This window comes from Drosophila eugracilis, unplaced genomic scaffold, assembly GCF_018153835.1.
Source record: "Drosophila eugracilis isolate 14026-0451.02 unplaced genomic scaffold, ASM1815383v1 contig_539, whole genome shotgun sequence".
NCBI classification, from domain to species: domain Eukaryota; kingdom Metazoa; phylum Arthropoda; class Insecta; order Diptera; family Drosophilidae; genus Drosophila; species Drosophila eugracilis.
Window position 1 is genome coordinate 123,708 of NW_024573415.1, and position 19,557 is coordinate 143,264.

At 33.9% G+C, this 19,557-nt stretch overlaps 1 protein-coding gene across 1 annotated transcript; it reads right to left on the reverse strand.

The window, feature by feature from the left end:
* Window positions 1-3,707: 3,707 nt before the first annotated feature.
* On the reverse strand, window positions 3,708-18,631 carry LOC108104317 (myc protein). Its single transcript, XM_017210301.2, has 3 exons — window positions 17,975-18,631; window positions 15,431-16,757; window positions 3,708-6,788 (listed from the first exon to the last, which is right to left on the reverse strand). The coding sequence occupies exons 2-3, from the start codon at window positions 16,695-16,697 to the stop codon at window positions 5,842-5,844; spliced, it is 2,214 nt and encodes a 737-aa protein (XP_017065790.1). The 5' UTR covers window positions 16,698-16,757; window positions 17,975-18,631; the 3' UTR covers window positions 3,708-5,841.
* Between the last annotated feature and the right edge of the window lie 926 nt (window positions 18,632-19,557).

Consider the following 19,557-nt stretch of genomic DNA (forward strand, 5'->3'; position numbering starts at 1 on the left):
AACTTTACAAAAAGTATTAATGATACATTTTTGCTTAATAAATGTAGATTAGATTTTATTTTTTAAAAGCTTAAAGTGTGGAAATAAATGGTTTATAGAATTTTAAATAAGATTTTAATGTTAATAATTCTATTAAATAGAGTTGATAAAAATTGTATAATTTAACTCAAATTAGTAAAGAACTCCCGTTGACTTTTTTTCTTCTGGAAAGAAAACGCAAAGCAGGCCGCCAAAATAAAAACCAAAATAACTAAAGATAAACAGAAAAGGCAGCAACCAAAAACAAAAAATTGAATAAAAATAAAAATAAAAACAAAAGGCAGACGCAGTCGCAGCGCAGCCGGCGTGACCTTCACCCAATAAAGCGACCGACCGCGGTCAGAGTGTAAAAAAAAAAAAAAAAAACACGAAAAAAAAATTGTTGCTTGCCATTTTTTGTTGATTTTTTTTCTCTGCTTTTTTTTTTGCAGTTAAACAATTGTGCACGCCAATTTTGTTGTCTCTGTTTTGCTTCGCCCGTCGCCCTCATTGTATGTGTGCGAATTTGCCGGCTACTTATCTGTCTACCCTTTCAATTTTCAGGGCTTTGCCAACTTGTCGGATGAGCCTCGGCGTTATAAAAAATATTAATTTTATAAACAATAAACAGAAAAGTTGAATTTTAAATCAGTAAAAATCATTAAAATCTTAATTTAATTAGATAAAAATTTAATACATTAAAGCAAATATTCAATAACCCTTCATATTCATTCCGTTCAAATAATAAAAATAATAATTTGCTTAATAAACCTCATATAAAGCCACACTTTGTTTAAAATATTTTGTTACTTCAACAGGATAAAACAACATAATTTGTAATAAAACATTTACAAAATATACTTAAAAAAGAGCATCATTTAAGTCGTTCGGCTCCCATCAAAATGTTTCCTTTCATCTTTTACTTTTTTTTGCAGCTCAATTCACTTACGAAGTAAAAATTATAAAAAAAAAAACAAGCAACCAACCAAACCGAAACTGAATGATTGTAGTAAAATAATAAAGCGCAAAAAAAAAAAAGCGAAAACAAAACATGTATAAATGATATGTTATTTTATGGCTATCGTGATCGTTGTTATTGTTTTGGCGGTGACTGTCTCCCGGCCGGCTTCTCTGTTTCTTTATTTTTTTTTTTTTTGCTTTGTTGTCGCTTTGACTTCATTAAAAATTTTGCCGGTAAAACAACAATAATAACAATAACAACAACAGCAACAGCAACAGCAGCAGAAGCAACTTTGATTGAATTAACTTAATTTGTCTGGTAGGCAACGGGGGTGTGGCAGAGACACCCCAGGCAAAATGTGGCAAAAAATAAAAATAAAAAAAAATCGTTGAACTGCTTGATTAGAAACGGCGACAAAAGCAATTTTCTCAACGCCACCCACAAAATGTGAATCACTTTAAATGATTCACTGGGAATTAGATATTTGCGGTTGGAAAACGAAAGTGAAAATAAAAGTTGTAATAGAAAATAAATATTAATATTTTGCTGATTTATAGTGGCAACTCAAAAAAATATAAAAATATATTCCAGAAAAAATTATATTATACCTTTTAAAGATAATGAATATAATTTTTAAAATATTTTTGAAATACATTTAAAAAAAACTGCAACAAAGTTGCACATTTTCCAGAAGCTTAAATAGCATACAAAAAAACCAATCGAAAAATCAGAAGCGCAGAAATAAAAAACAAAATCAAAATTAATTTCTTTCTTGGTATGTTGAAATATTTTTATTGTATAATTTCCATTATCATAAATTTTGAAAAAAAATATATATTTAAACGTTTTGTTTCTATACATAGTAGTGTGTGTGTGTGTGTGTTTTGTGTGTAATATATATTTATATATACACAGTTTATATATATATATATATATATATACATATATATATATATGTAAAAGGTACATAAAATGTAATTTATTGTGTTTTTATATTTTTATTTTTCTCATTTTTTCGCTTTCAATTTGTTTTTCATTAATAGGTAACTACATAACGAGTTAAAAATTATTAGATATATATATATATATATATAGCTTGATTCGCAAGTCATATCTTTATTAATTTTCGATTTTAACACATATTTATTTATTAAGCAATAACCAAAGTAAACAGAATTTTCATAACTTCTTTTGTTATCAAATCAAAAATATAGGACTTTCAAATACATAGTCATAAACGTATGCCAAAAAAAAATTAAAAGTTTAAATATACATATAATAATTCAATCAGTATGTTCGTCTATAGTTTCATCATTTTTTTTTTTTTGCGTTCAGTGTGTTAACAGTTTTTTTTTTCTTTTTTGCATTCATTTCAATGAGTTTTTCACATTTTTTTTTTACACAAGTTTTTACATTTGTTATTTTTCTTCAAATCATTTTTCTTTTTTTTGTTTAATAATAAATTTTTAACAACTAATTCAAATAGTAGTTTGTGTGTATAATATAAAAAAATTTCATAATCATAAAAATATATGAAAACTTAAAAATGGTTTGTTTTTTTTTTTTAGTTATAAATGTATTTTATAAGAAAAAAAAAAGTTCAATGTTTTTTTTTTGTTTTGTTTTGTTTGCGAGGATTTTGGTTTTGGTCATAGTATTAATATATATATATATATTTATATTTATATATATTTTTGCAATAAAAAAAATTATGCTTAAAAATGCTTTCACTTGAATTTGTTTGTTTCGTAAATAAATTATTTTTAAAGGACTAAACAAAGAAAATGTTTGCTTTTCGTATTTTTTGTTTCTTGTCATTTGTTTTCTTCTTTTAGTTTTTGTTTGTATCGTAAATTTGTACGGTTCTTGTTTTTGTTTGTAGAAATTATAGAAAGAAAACAAGGTTTATACATCATTCATCTTTTTGTGTTTTGTTAAACTATTTCTTGTTGTATGTACTATAGGAAAATAGGTGCATTCGTGTGTATGTGTTTATGTGTATTTTGTATATATTGTGTGTGTGTGTGTGTGTGTGTTTGTTGGTTTATTGAAGTTTTGTTTTCGTATCGCGTTGTACAATTCGCTTAAGTCTATTGCTTTGTGTTTTCTCTCCGGGTTTTGTGTTTTGTGTGTTTTCTATAAAAATAATTCCATCATTTAGGTTTTGGGTTCGCTATTTTGTAGGCGTGTGTAACTATTATTTAACGAGATTGCTATTTACAATGTGTACACATTTTTATTTGTTTTTTTTTTTTTTTTTTATTTTTCGTCGAAACAATACAAAAATATACTTTTTATTTGTTTGTCCACGCATATGAAATATTTTGTTTTCCAATTTAACAAGTTTTCGTTTTTAGTGTAGTTTTTTGTTTTTTTTTAATATTCAAAAGAAAAATGAAAAAAGAAAGTTAAGTAGTTTTTTTTAAAAAAAAAGAATTTTGCGGCGGCGTAATAAAAAAAGGAAAGTATAAGATAAAAAAAAATAATTCATGGGCTCAAATGTAAAGCTAGTAGAAAACAAAAATGAATATATATGTAGGATATATATATATATATATATATGTTTATTTGGGTTTCGGTATGGTAAGTATTTTTAGCCTAGAACTCACAAAAAATGTCGTTGAAACGACGCCCTATGAACTATAGAAATTTGCGAGTTATATGTATATATGTATATAGTTTTATACACTTATAACCTCTACCCCCCCGCCGTCTAATTCAATTTCTGGTCATCATATCATGTGTGTTTTTCTGTTTCTAAACCTAAATAACAGTTGACATTTCCATAGAATCGCGTTCGTGTTTCCCTCCTACATACCTCCCTCCCTCACATCATCTCTCATCATGCGCTAATTTAACTTCATTCGCATTCCCTTAATTTATCCTCCAAGTCCTTTAGTTTAGTAGTAGTTATTTTTAGTTGATATTTAGATGCGTGTAAACAATTGTTATAATCGTTTATCATACATATATATATATCTATATTATAACATATTGCCGAGAGGCCATAACTTATTAGCAAAAAATCGACAGTTAAACAGCTCACAAAAGTTTGAGTTCTCTTGGGTCTTGGGTCGTGGGTGTATATATCTCTCTAAACTCCAATCACAAACTTTGCAGCCAATTTCTCCACTCTTTCGCTCTCTCACTTCTTATTAATATTTATATTCATATATATATATATATATATCAGCTATTCAAGAGAGGTTTTCGTTTAGATTTAGCACTATTAAATAGTTTAAAGTTTTCTTAATTCCGTTTTGTTTTCGTTAAGTTTTGCGCATTTCATATGCATAGTTATCAGTTAAAAAATATATATATTTATATATATATATACCTAGCAAAAAAAAATATATATATATATAGTAAAAGATAATGATTGTAAAAAGGTTCCTATATATGTACACTTATATAACTGTATTCATATTTGAATCTTCATAGCAAATAAAATGTATTTTCTCAATATAGGCAGTAGAGTTCAAGTTATTTTGTTTTGTTTTTGGGGTCTAACTATATAAAAAGCGTTTTCCCTTTCTTCTTCGCGTCATTTAACAGGTCTATAAATATATGTATATATATATATATATAAATATACATATATTTATATAAATGGGTTATAGCATTGGGATATCTGGGTTTCTAAGCAAAAGCATTAAGGTGATTCATGCAGATATAGTAGGTTGGGGTTTTACTGCTGCAAGGATGCGCGCCTCTTTAAAGATATAGGACTCAAAAGCGCATGTAAAAAATGTTTACCCATAGTTATATAAAGTGGTTAGTAGTTCTTCTAGGTAAAACTAGCCAACCAGGGTCGAATTATATAGGGTTCCCGCTTATTGCTTCGTCAAGAAGTACTTTTTTTTTTGGAACCATTTTGTGTGTTCGGGTATTTGTTTTTTTTTTTTATAACCAAAAATTCTACTTTTAGCTATACTAATATATTCCTATATATCTCTCTCCATCATCGTTCTCTCACTTCCGATTTTGTGTGCTCCATCTATCTCCTCTTTGTGGCTCTTTCGTTGTAACTTTTGTCTGTTTTCCGTATCCGTTTTTGTTTTTGTTTTTCTTTTTGTGTTTCCCTTTTCGTTTGTTTGTTTGTTTGTTTGTTTGTATTTCTCCTCACTCTTCTATCTATCTCTCTCGCTCGCTCGCTTTCTATGCTCTATCTCTATCTTTCTTCACTTTTACTTTCAGTTTTCATTGTTTGGTTCTTTGTCCTTATTTTTGTTTGTTTTGTAGTTGTTGTGTTAATCATGTTTTCCCTTACTTTTTTTTTGTTTACTTCATGGTTAAGTAGCCAATTCAAAAAAATAATTATAATATAACCTAAAGAATAATGTTATATTATATATATACAGGGACCCCCCCCCTACCTAAAACCTAAGTCTTAAGTCTAATCCTAGTGTAATTTTTAATATATGCAGCGAAAAAAAAAACACTTCATCTTGATTCCATAAAACCGGTTCTCGTTAATTTCCATGCCAAATCGATTCGCGCGGAAAGAAAATCATATTATATATCACATTAAACAAATAAAATTTGTTAAATCACTTGTAGAGAGAGATGGGTAGAGTTACACCTTCTCCCTCCCTGTTGAATGGTACAAAAAAAAAAAAAAAAAGCAAGCAAATCTTTAAATATATTATATAACCTACTAGCTGATATTGAAGTTCTCCACAGAAAAAAAAATCCTATTTTCTACATATATATATATATCAAAGGCTTAAGGTCAAGAACGAATCAAATCAAAGGTAAATCAAAAAGAAAAATCAAGGCCAAAAAAAAAAAAAAGAAAAATTAGGTTACTATGAGGTACCTAGCTCTACGCCGCCGCCTTAAGCCGATAGTACGAGACAACACTATCCACTGACCGAGGAGTGCGGTTCGGTTTTCACCAGCTTGTAGCGGGCAAGGATCTCCTGTTGCTGCTTGAGCTTCATGCTCAACAGCTGGCGTTGCTTACTCAACTCTTGCTCCTCCTGGGTCAGTTGAGTGCACAACTTGGCCGCCTCGCGCAGTATATTCACTTTCGGAGCCCGCTCCTTGTCCCTAATGGTGGGGATCTGTTTCTTCAGAGCCTCAAAGAGGTTCTTTAAGCCAATGCGACGCTGGCGCTCCATATCATTATGCTGATTACGCTTCTCGATCGTATCAGCCTCGTCCAAACCCAAAACAAAGTCCTTCCGGAGGACACTGCTGCTTGTGCTGGCACTGGAAGCCATACCATTGCTTCCGCCATTGCGTCGCTGCCAGTTGCGATCCATTGGATCAGTATCCTGACCACCCGAAATCGGTGATATACTGCCCGAAGACAAGGCCGAAGAGTTAACCAGCTTCTTGCCGCGACACTTTTTGGTCATCATGGCGTTGTTGTTTTGCATGCCACCACCCGGCAGTACCATGCTAGAGGTGATTCCACCTCCTGGTGTCTTCAGGCACGTTCGCTTGCGTCCCTTGGTGTTCGGATTGGTGATGGTGAAACTCGAATGCGAACTGGAACTGGAGCTGCTAGAGCTGACATTTGATGAGTCCATGGATAGCGGCGAATAGGATGGCGAAGCAGATGAGCTATTCTGGTAAGGAGTGCTCGATGGCGATGGGTAGCGAGAGTTGGCTACGGATTTAACGGGACTGCTGCTGGCCGGCGTGTACGGCAGATTGTAGTTGGTGTTGTAGCGCGGATTCTGCCTGATGTGATCAATGGATATCTTGTGGGCCATCTTGGTCTGCAGGGCGCCCATAACGTGACACGAGGGATTCGTGGGCAGCTTCTTGTCCGTGTACGAGACCACATCGATTTCCTCATCTGCATGGGGGATAGTAGAAAAAGTGTTGTGGTTAGCAAGGTGTTTTCTTGATTGATGGATGGTTGATGTGTATTATATATGTATGTATGATTATACAAGTTTCTGATTGGAAAATCCTTTCATTCATTCAATATTGGCTGCTTTCTTGTTTAATTGCATTGTAGAATCCTTTTCTTATAAATGCATTTCATCGATTCAATTCCTTTTTACTGAAGACTGATATTCCCCTTCTTCTTATAAGTAAGTTCTTGTTATAATTTCATGAAAAACTGCTCCTCGAAATGTCTTGAAATGAGTTGTTTGCTATATATTTTTAATATATGCCAATATAATTATGCAACGCACTGTATATGAGTGCGCCGGTTTTGGCTTCTTCTTCTTCTTTGGTTCAATGGTCGCAACGGAAGCGGTAAATTAGCGAAACGGAAGAGTGTAGTACAGCAAAAAGCTGCTCCGGGTTGTGCCCCCAACCAATATTATCTTGCTATCCCTATAATATATATATATATATATATATATCCCCGGCTTTCTCTGTTGCCAGGCGGAATTATGTGAAAAGTGGGGGGGTTGTGGGATGTTTGGGGGTAAAAGAAGTAAAGAATAAAGCAGGGCAAAGCAAAATCATATAAAATACAATAAAAGAAGGCAAAACAAATAGGCGGAGACAGACCAATGACGTCAACACAAAAGGGCGGCGGCGGCGGTGGCGTAGTCGTCGTTGTCGTCTGACTGTCGCGACGCCACTTGAAATTAAAATCCGTGCAAATCTATTGCTTCCTGAAGTCTGATACACTGGATACTCTATATATATATATATATCTAGAAACAGAAACTATACCCCCAAACGGTGACACACTAATCCGCTTTAGCAGTTTTTGTTCCTTTCCCTCTTATATATATATTATTGTTTTTTTCTGCGACCACCTAAGTCATAATTCTTAACAAGGGTCATTAAACTTGCCACAGGGAAATAGATTTGCAGGGCTTTGGCATTTGGAAAAAAAAAAAAAAAAAAAAGAATTGCCTGACGATAATAACTCGCAGAAGACTTTGCAATTATTTTTTTTTTTGCTCTTGTATGCACTTTATCATTATTATTTCATACTTTTTAATTAACCAAGAATTTGGCCTTCAAATGAATCAAAAATTTTTGGTGTTTGTTCATTTTGACTTCAACTGTTCAAATAATTTTTTTACACTTTTTTTTTTTCTCTTTTAAAACAAGCAACTGTGCAAGCAAGGAAAAAAGCAAACTTTACGCTTGGCAACAAGGTAAATAAGGAACCGAGAATATTGCGGAGGAGAGGTGAGGAGATGGTGGTGAGACTGCGACTGCTGACAAGTGCAACAAGTTGCAAGATCAAGTGCATGGGAGAGACTGGCGAAAAATAAACATTAAATAAATCCCCAACTGGAAACCGCAACGAAATCGAAACCTGTTGAAGAAATGCCTGAGTGGGCATGAGTCAGATTCTTTAAGGAGAATCGAGAGATAAAGAAAACCGAGAAGAAAAGGAGCCACCACAAGAAGCAAGTTCTTGATTCATTTTTTTTTCAGCGCTCTTTTTTTTTTTTTGCCAACGTCATCATTCCACTTTGGCTAGACAACCAACAGACCACCAAGATATCTCCTCTTCCCCCCCGTCGTAAAAATCTTGGAATGTTGCTGCTGCTGCTGCGGCGGCAGCCTCTTCGACGGCCATTTTTCGTCATAAAAATAAGAAAAAGTGCACAAGTTGATGAGGTAGAAACTCCCTCTGAACTGGACAGAAAACCCTGTGGAATGCCACTAGAATAGACACTAAAACGGGTACACTCCATAAAATAAAAACCTATAAAAAAAAAACAACATAAAATCATCAATTGAATACTAAATTAAAATAGTTTAATTAAACACACATGGCCGGGGAAATTTTCAAACTAAATTCTAGTAAAACAGCCATAAACAACAGACGCACGACTTAAACTTAAAATAAATAAATGCAAAAAACAAAAGAAAACAAATCAGAGGAACAACAACTGTCAAGCGAGATTTCCAGGGAACAGCAGCTTTATTTCAATACCGCGAAAGGGGAATTTCCAGACTGATACCCAACCATACCAAGTTTCTCGATAGACAATGAATGAATGATTTAAAAAAAAAAAAACAAATACACAAAAATGCAATCCTCCTATTCTCCCTCCCTTATTTCTTATTATCATCAAAATGCAAACTGCATCTGGTACACACCCCGGCAAAAGTGCATTCACAGATACTCTCTGATACAATAATAATAATAATAAAAATAAAAACTAGGGAGCCGAAAGCTATTGCGATAACAGTTATTCCGTGGAAATCGGATGCTGTCTCTTCTATACCATTATAAATCTCATCTCTTCTGCTCTCTCGCTAACTTAAAAAACAAAAAACAAAAAAAAACCGAGAGACAAAAACCAGACAAACTCGTTTGCTGTATTAAAATACAAGAAACCGAGTAAAAGAAGCAGACAGACCAAACAAAGCAACTTTTTTTTTTTTTTTTTATTTATTCGAGACAACAGCAGAAACTTTAGTTGCTAAGCGAACGAAGCCAAGATCAAATCGTAATAAAAAAAAAAAAACAGCAAAGCCGAGAGCAGAAAAGCCGGCAAAGGATGGCTATAAGACATTTCAATACCCTTTTTTCGCATTGGTTATGGAACTTGGAAAAGCTGTGTATATTTTAGCCTTAACTAAACACATACCAAATTTGATCAAGATATCTTAGGAAACAAAAAAAAGATTACTTTTTTTTTTTAGCGAGGTGATGAAATTTGGAATGCTAGAGAGTTCCAGGCGCGATAAGGTCTTCCCCATCTTTTTATATCCGATTATGGAACAACTTTTTTGAAAAATGTCTGTAACCCTTTTACTTAGGGTATCAAAAATGCCAAAGAGGAAGCTGCCGGTTGATTATAATTGCAAATAAAATGCACACAAGCCGCCACATGTTGCGCAACTTTAGTGCAGGGAGAAAAAAAGGGGGAGGCGGTGGGTTGGGTTTTTCCTGCCCATGCATACGTACTAAGTGCATATATATGCACAGAGATATAGATGTATATAGAGACGCCTTTTGCCCTATAAAATTAGCATAGGAAAGGGGGAATACTACGGTGAGATATGATGCGGACAGACAGCTCAAAGGGTAGACCTAAAAGCAGACAAGTATATATATATATATATTGAAGAAAAAAAAAACGAAAATAAAGGGGACAAGTGCATCATCAATATACAAGCAGATGGAGATGCTGCAGATATATCATCATATGGAAGAGGGTTAAAATACCCCATGGGTCGTCATCGTCGTCGTCAGGCAAACGAAATTGAAATGGCAAAAGCAAAGGCAAAGCCAAAATGATGTAATACAGACAAGAATTCTTTAAAAAAGCCTATATAAAAATAAAAGAGCGACGACAAGCGATAACTGGGCAAAAAAAATACAGTGGGATAAATTGAGATCACTTGAAGATAAAATGTTGCGAGGGAATTAGTCATCGTCATCATAACCATCATCTTTTTATTCATTATTCAAATTTTATTCATTTTTAGGCAATGAAAAGTTAATTATTAAACATTTTCAATTGCCATTTTTCTTAATCAATTTCATTTAGAAACTTGTAAGTCAACCACTGTAGCGCACGTCGTAAAATTAAACAAATTCTCGGAGACTACCGACTGACTTCCACACCCCCCTTTTCATTTACCGCACTATACGGACTTTGTTTAATAACAAACCCTGTTGTTGTTTATTTTTTGATCTGCGTCTGCGACTTTTGACACATCCCCATAGTATATATATATATATACATATATGTATACTTAAATAATAAATTAACATTTGGAAGAAAGTTCATTCAGACTGTTTAGATCATCGCTGGATGATGAGTAATTTGACTTGTTCGCGCCTTGCACTTTTATATTTGTTTACAATCGCAAACATTTAAAGAATTCTAACGAATTTGCAATTTCTTGGAAGCGAGGGAAAATAAAGAACGTAAACAACATATATGTAAAAAGCACGTGGGCATGACTTTTTGAAATTTTCCCACGCCTCACCACCCTATATGCTTTTGCGTTGGCATTTCGCATGAAAATCAAATAAATTGCAACTGCAACACAGCAACAAATGTTGCACTTTTTCCAAAGGTTAAGGAGACAAAACAGCAACAGTGGCTGCAGCAAAAAATGCATCTGCATCGGTAACTGAAACAGAAATTGCAGCCGCAACAGCAACATCTGCTAGCAACATGTCGCTCAACCGCAATTTGCCACACCAATGGCCAACGAAATGGGTCATACACGAGTAAATTGTTGAATAAACAATGAGATAATAAAATCGATTTTACTTTAAAACTAAGCAGATAAACATTCTTAAATAGATTTGATCTACCTTTTCTTGAATTTAAAGTGAAACAAAATCATATTTAATTAACCACTGCTGTTGTAGAAGCAATAGCGGTAAAAACAGTGCTTCCGCTGCATTGACAGATTTTTCCCACGCGCATTTCTTGCACTTCTCTCCCTCTTATTTATTTTATTTTTTTGCCTCCGCCTATTTGATTTTTTCGCTTTTCCTCTTTTTTTTTTTTTTTTTTTTTGTTGTTGTGACGTAGTCAGTGGGAATTTCATCATCGGAGGAAAAGCAGGATGTGAGTCATCAAGCAAACCTTTTCCGATAGCAAGAAAACTCTAGAAAACTTTCGAAATAATGACTAATGTTGCACGACGTCGCAATGCGACATATCAGTCATGATGATCATAGACTATAATATATGTCGCATGGGCGGGGGGGAGAATCCTTAATGTAATAACGTAACTAGCTCATAAATTATGAAGAAAAAACGTCTGGCAACATTTCCAAGTTGAGCTTTTTTTTTTTTGGCAACATTCTTGGGCGTGGATACATCTCTTCTTTCTATATATTTATTTGTAGATACACACATATATATGATATAAGTATGTATATACAGGAAATCTCTCATAAACGCTAAAAGGGAGGCTCGTTTGTTAAGAAAAAAAAAAAAAAAATAAATAAATAAAGCTGTGCAAAGTGCGTGAGAGCGAGAGGGGGAAAAAGCTTTGCTCTTTATGGGCTTTTGTTTTTTTTTTTTTTGTCTTTTTTCTTCTTTTTTATTTTATAACGCCGACGTCGCCGCTTTTGCGACCTTGAGCATAACAATTTATTGCTACACGTGTGCGAATAAAGCAAAAACAAGACGAACAACTACGACGCAATTCGTACATCAGAGGGAGATGGCACTAACAATGTTAGATAAGGACGGGGAGAAAAAGACGCCTAGCAACAGTCGAAAGAAACCGTCGAAATATGTACGAAAGAATCAAGCATAAGGACCATTGGTAACAGCGGTTTTTTTTGCCATTACAAAGGGCTCCCTTATTTAAAAGATACTAAGATTTATTCTATTATGCTTTTTGGGTTCTTTATAATAAATAAGTTATAAATATTAATAATAAACAAATCTCAAATATTCACTGATTATTTATTATAGAAAAACTTTTACTTTCACTTGTTGACTTCTTCTAAATGCATAAATTAAAGAGCTGAGTGAAAAGCGAAAATAAGCCCAAAAAGTAATGCTAGATATAATTCGCTGTTTTTCCAACTTGCTTTTGGCCATAAAAGTTAAATTAGCTTTCTGTGGGTTTTTTTTTTTTTTTTTTTTTTGCCAACCCCCGCCATTTCGTTTTCTACGCACTTTTTGACTTTTTTCCAGCGGCTGACTGACTGACCTTGGTTCAGTTCATTAACATTTTTCCAAAAAGCCGCACACACAATCGCAAGGTGCGAAATGCCAGAAACCAACACGCACTACCAAAATGTAAATGTATATATATATATACGTTTGTGTATGTATATATACATATACATATATATAGAGGCGCCAACATAGGCATGTGCCATCTGGTGTCTCGCTCACACCCCCGTAAGCCTTATCTATTTGGCAAATTTTGTGCGTTGTTGCCAACCACCCCTCTTGCTCGCACGTGACACGCCTCATCTCGCTTGCTCCCACGGCCTAAGCTTTTATACTAATTAGAAGACTGCAGCATAGCGATAAAGAAAGCCAAACCCCCCACCCCACCTCACTAACTAATACAGTGAGAGAAAAAAAATAAAGAAAAATAATTGATATTGATACAAGTGCGTGCCTTCGGCTAACGCTATCTCACTCTCGCAATCGTCACGCAGTTGTGTGTGTGAGCAAGAGAGGGCTAGCTACTTATATATTTGCTAATCTGAGGCACGCACCTGATTTCTTCTTCAGTAGTTTCTTCTGCCTATTTCTATTTTTATATCTATTTCCAAGGGGAAATACATACCAAAAAAAAAAAAAAAAATGAAAGAAAATTAAGTAACTAATCTCGAACCACTTGTGTCAAGATTTTTAGTTGCTAAATTATCAGTGGAAAAATTATAGTGACTTTCGTCACCAATTTATGATAATTTGCTGGTTTCTTTTTTTTTTTTTTTTTTTTTTTTTGCTCTGCTATTAAGTACCATATTTCAATTTCTATTTGAATTTTTGCCTTTCTAACTAATTTTGAACGACGCAAAATTAAAATAAATAAATTAGACCAGACCGTGGGCGTTTTTCTTCATTTTTACGACTTTTTTTTATTTCCAATTTGTGTTCTATTCTTTTCCGCAGCGGGAAAAAATAAATAAATATGTGGAGCGCTTGGCAACAAGAAATGCAAAAGCACAACATGAATCAAAAGCAAAAGCAAAAGCGAAAAAACACACAAAAGCAGACAACACAACCCAAAAGCAAAAAAAAATACAGAAAATCAAAAAAGCAAAGCGTAAAAACCAAAACAAACGTGCAAAAATCGTTGTTGCTGCAATTTCTTGGTTTAACTGCACTCGGCAATTGCAAAACAGAGAAGGAGAGAGCGCGCAAATAAACAAGAAAGGCAATCAATCGCCGTCACAAGTTTATCGCATTTTCTCTTAGCCACAAAAATTTTAAGTGTGTTGGTTTTTAATTTTTCTAAAATTATTATGTTTTATATTCCAATTTAATATTTAACAAAAAAAAAGAAATTGGGACTTTATTTTTTTGCCTTTTAATAAGCGGAAAAGCTTGCACTTATACAAGTTCCATAAAATAGTAGTAGTAAATGTTTATGGCCATTGTAGTTGTAGTAGAAACAAAATGCACTCGCGTTTGCAGTTGTAGTTGTAGTTGTAGCGTAACACGTAGTAAAAATCAAGATTATTGGCGTGACGTAAGCTTGCGAGGGTTGCTCAATGGATAACGATTTGCGCGCCAAAATGAGAGAGAAGCAGACGTTGAACTCGAGTAAAAAGTGAAGCTAAAAGTGACTAAGGTCAGGAAGCGACTGGAATTATACCCTACAAAAACTTACAACATGAAAAACAAATAATTATGAAAGAGCTTGAATATTTGTAAACAAAATTAGTTTTCCTTAACTCAGTAATATGAAGTGTTAGGAATACTATTTAATACAGTCTAGACTACCCAATATTTTCGTATTTCCATGGGTATAGAAAATGCCGCCAAGGAGGAAGGAAAATTTTGGGGCTGTCTGCCACGTGGCCAGTGACCAGACATCCTTGAAAATCGCACAACAGTGAAACCGGCAAGCAAAACCCAAGAAAATCGGGGTGTTGGCCCGAGAGAGAGAGACATATCCCAATATGTATATGTAGGTATATATATATTATATATATATATATATCTTTGGTGGGTTATTTTTTATATTGGGCGTAGTTCTGCGCAAGAACATCATCATCCCCCGGGTGATATGATTTTTCGGAAGAGAGAGGATGACGACATGGAACAAATAAACACAATGAGCCATGAAAGCCACGCGCCAACATTTTCCCCATTGTTGGTGGCAAAAGTTAAGTTCGGGGGGTAAAAATGGGAAAAATCATAAAGGAAAGCCCAAAAGCAAGCGAAAAGCACAAAAATCAATGGAAAATGGAAAACCACCGCAGACAGACGCCGGCGTCGCGTGGGCGTGTTTTTCACTGTTTTTTTTTTTTGTTTTTATTTCTCTGTGTGCAACGTAACAAGTTTACTACGTTTGCTGTTGACGTAGGCGTTTTCCGCCGATCGATTTTCCGGTTGCTTTCAGTGTAGTACTTATGTGTGTGCCTGCTTGGGCGTTATTTTGCACCCACACGAAACGGAAGTGCGAACACTAGTTGAATGTGCAACACCCAAAAGCGGTGTATGTGTGTGTGTGGGAAATACTGGTGGAGGTGGTTGGAAATTAATCGACCACCCCATGAGTGTTATCCTATTTCTATAATTAGTATTGCGCTACACAAAGGGGCCATAATAAACAGTGGTAGTTGTGGTAGGTGGCAATGTTGATGCGCATACTAAATTTCAACACCACTGCTAACTGTAAATCCACAGATCGGGATAGCCTTTATAAATATATATTCCTGGGTGTGGCTTTAAAGTTATATTTACTTTATATATTTGTTACAAAAAACATTGCCAATATCAAATTTAAATACCCTTTTTAACTTTACATAAATATATGAGATATGATTATTACGGACAAACTGACTAGAGTTTATAATTTGATAAATACTACAAAAGCTAAGTGTTATAAACTTACCGGAATCGGAAGGAGTTTCAAGATTGGGTCCATCGTCCACCATATCGTTGCAGCGCGTGTAACTGTGATCGCTGATGTGCATCATGTAGATTCCGTTGTTGTTATTGTTGTTGCTACTGCTGTTGTTGTTGCTGCTGCTGTTGGCGGTGGTGGCGTTGTTGTTGCTTGTCTTGGTACTGCGATGATGACGCAGTCCAAAGCTAAGGGATTCACCATCATCCGAATCGCTATCAGAACCGGTCGACGGTGGAGAGGTCACTGTGGTCGAACCAGTGGCAATATCGATCGCCTGCTGTTGTTCATCCATATCTAGGCTATTGGACATCGATTGCTGTTGGCTGTTTGTTGAATTAACTTGCTGGTTGAGCACATCAAGGAGATCGTTTAATGCCGGTGTAGGGAAACGTGAGGGTATCTGATCCTTTCCATTCTGAAGATCCCGGCTAATTTGATTAATGAAATTATCCTCGTTGGTCAGCGAGATATTATTGCTGCCCATAACACAGGCACGCAAATCTACACTATGTCTAAATTCTGGTGCAGCCACTTCATCGGTAAGACTATGAGGTGTATCGGGTCTCAGGTAATTTATGTTATCATTCAAGCGCTCTTCTATTTTGCGTATGGGCAATGTTGTTAGGTTATTATTCCTTTTGCGGAGGAGACTACCACCGGGCGGTATCAATTGATCTGCGTCCTGAATCTGGGACTTCTTATCGCCACCACTCAAACGCCGGCGCTTCTGGCTGAACATATAGTCCGTATCAATGATTTCTTTCTTAATGGTCGGCATAATGATTGGTATACTATCGGAATTACCACCAACCTGGTTCTTATTTGACTGGCTGGTTATGGGGCTGTAGGTATCAGATGTACCATCCGTCGTCTGTGATTGTAAATATAGACTATAGGGATTTGTGAAGCCAGAAACCATAGACAACGGTAAGGCATTGCTTTCACTGTACGACGAGGCTGCACTGTTGTTACCAGAACGGTTGGCTGCCGCGTTGCCGATGCTCAAACAGGCAACATTTGACGACCACATACAATCGCCATTCCGGATCTCTGGCTTAATATCTTCCTCGGTTTTTAAGCTTCCGAATACCATATCACCGATCCTCTCCACATCACTTTTAATTGTGGACATTGCTTCTAATGCTTCATCGTGGTAAAACAAATCGTTATCCAATACGTTATCAAATTGGAAGGACATCATGTGATCTACTTCATCCAATCCATCCAATAGGGAATTAGTCGATAATGCCATTGTGTCAGAATCTGGTTTGATTACTAAATATCTTAAATGTTCCTGAGTTTTATCGGCTGTCTAAAAAAAATAATATTTAAAATGTATATTTACTAAATGTTCTTTATTTTTTTTTTATACATATATATATATATAATTTAGTAACAAAATATATTTTTTATTAAAATTAATTAACTAAATATTGTAAAAAATCCAATGACGTCAGGCAACGTCGAGAGTTCAGTAAGTGTTATCAACAAAAGTAAATAAATGCTCTATAGCTCTATTTATAAACTATCAACCATTTGCCCCCAAAAACCGCGAATATCTGCTCTTGACAACAGCTATAATATAAATAAGTATATATACGAGTATATTTAAAGAAATAAATTTAAACGAGCTGAAACGGAGGTTGAGTATTCCAGTTCTCTCTTTGCATTTATTACTTAAAAAAAAAAAAAAAGAATATATATATATAATGACCTTCAACTGATAAATACTGATCTCTAAGCTTTTGTAAGCGTTACTATTTGTTGCTGTTTTCTCTCCTTTTCCTTTTAAGCAGAATCCGTTGCATTTCAGAGAATAACGAACAAAAACTAAACGGTGAAAAAACAAAAAAAAAAATTGGTAAAGCTAACAGGATTCTTGGAATTTACTTTTAATTAGAAAACAAATTTAAGTAACTGATCGTTTTATTTATCTAGAACACAAATTTAAGTATTTTCGAAATTTGTAATAAACAAGGAGAAAACACTTTATTTTATTACTAAAACTTTCACAATTTCAACTAAAAATTATTATTCCAATTCATAAATTGTATTGGTTTCTGTCACTTATTATTTATTTCAATTTAAAAATTTCATTTAAAATATCCGTTAAATCCTTTTAAGTCTCACAAAAATTAAATTTTTAACAAAGATTTTGAAATTTTTAAAATTTGCAAATATTTTTAGTCAAAAAACGTTTTCTAGAATGTTTTTATAATTGCCTGGCAATTTATAGAATTTCACAAGTCGCGAAACAAACAAAAATAAATGCCATGGAAATTTGTAGAATTAAATTTGGAGAATTTCACAAGAAAAGACAAGATAATTTTAAAAATCTTGTTGAGGCACATCAATTTACTTTTCAAAAGATTTTAAGATTTTGTTATTTTATATTAATATACAAAGTCACCATTACAAGTTTTGTCGTTTTTTTTGCCGAAATTCTTAGAATTGCCGCGCGATATTTTCAAGTCAATATTAAATACCGGTAAACGATTTATATATATATACACTATGTTTTTCTCTCACCTCTTTGAACAGCGTTCTCGTATCCGTCTCTCTATTCAGTTTAATTGTAATCCAATTTGGTTAGTTTCTTTTTTGCTTTCCAGTCGGTTTCGGCTATATCTATTTCTACCCCGTTCCCGCCGTCTCACAAGTGTTGTTGCGCACTTTTTGCGTCAAAAGGGGGCAAAACGGTCGCAAAAAAAAACACCAAAATAAGGAACACCAAAAAAAATTCTTCCCGTTTATTTTTCACTTGCTTTTTTTTCTTAGAGATTTTTTTTTAATATTTCCAGTTTTTCACAAGTTTTTGTTTTTCATTTGCATTGATTTATATATTTTACGCGGTACTTTTTTCGTTTTTCTTTTGAATTCAGGGATCTTGGAGTATTTCTGCGTATTTAGCACTTTTATAACTTTTATGTGGCATTTTATTTTTCTTTACTGTTGTTGTTATAGGTGTGTGTGTGGTATATTGGTGTGTGTAGAGTTATGTATCTTCAGGGTTTTCCTTTTTTTATGTTTAATTTTATTTTTTTTTTTACTATATAAGACTATTTAAATGTGTTTGGGTTTTTTTGTCGGGCGGAAAACAGCCAAAAATCCAAATCCACAGAGCGAAGAGAGAAATGTACTCGCGATGAACACGCGACGCCACACAAATAGCAAGTTAGATAGTTTGCGGTTGTGACTGTTCCTTAAATAACATTTTTTCGGCTTGCCGGATCCGAGCCGCTCTCTCGCTCTCGTTAAATGCGCTCTCAGCCGCCGCCTATCTCTCATGTGTTCTCTCAATTGCTTAGTTTGAGTCGTTTTGTGTTTTTAAAAGCTTTTAAATACCGAATTTATTGCATTTTGCAACGTAATTCCTGGTTTCTGAAAAGTTCTTCGATGACATTTTGTTATTTCATCACAATTCGTTTTTTATACTCGATGTTTTTCAAATAACTTAAGTCTTTTGTTAACCCGCTCGCAATTTCTTGGTTTTTCTCTCTGTCTTGTTTTTCGCTCTCTTCGTTGAGCACATCAACTTGCCGGTTTTGCCGGTTGAGTGAAAGAGAGAAAATCTCTGCGTGGTGTTTACAAAAAAATTGAGTACAAAATGAGTGAAATTGAGAATATGGAGAAATTGCATCACTTGGCAAATAATAAACAGAAAACATATAAAAATAGGTTTTGTTTTAAGTTTTCCATATAAAAGTATGTAGTTTTATGTAAATAGTCCTAAAATAATGAAATACCGTAGGGGCAATGAGTCTAAGCATAATAATAAACATTACCCTGTATATGTTGTTTAGATAGCATTTATGTACTAATATAAATAGATTAATTATGCATATAGGTGTTATGCATAGGTATATGCATATATGTAAGTACATACATACATATGTATGTATTTATGTGGCCTTTACACTGCATTGTACATGTTTCTATTATTATTATTTTTTTAAGATAATTAATTTTCAGTAATTAAAGAGTTTCTTAATATACTGTACATATGGATTTATGCCTTTTGTACTTGTAAAAGACTTTTGTAAGTGCATTTCCTTTTATAATTAGCTCACTTTTCTATTTGCTTCAATTTGGTTAGCTTCTTTTAAAAGTTC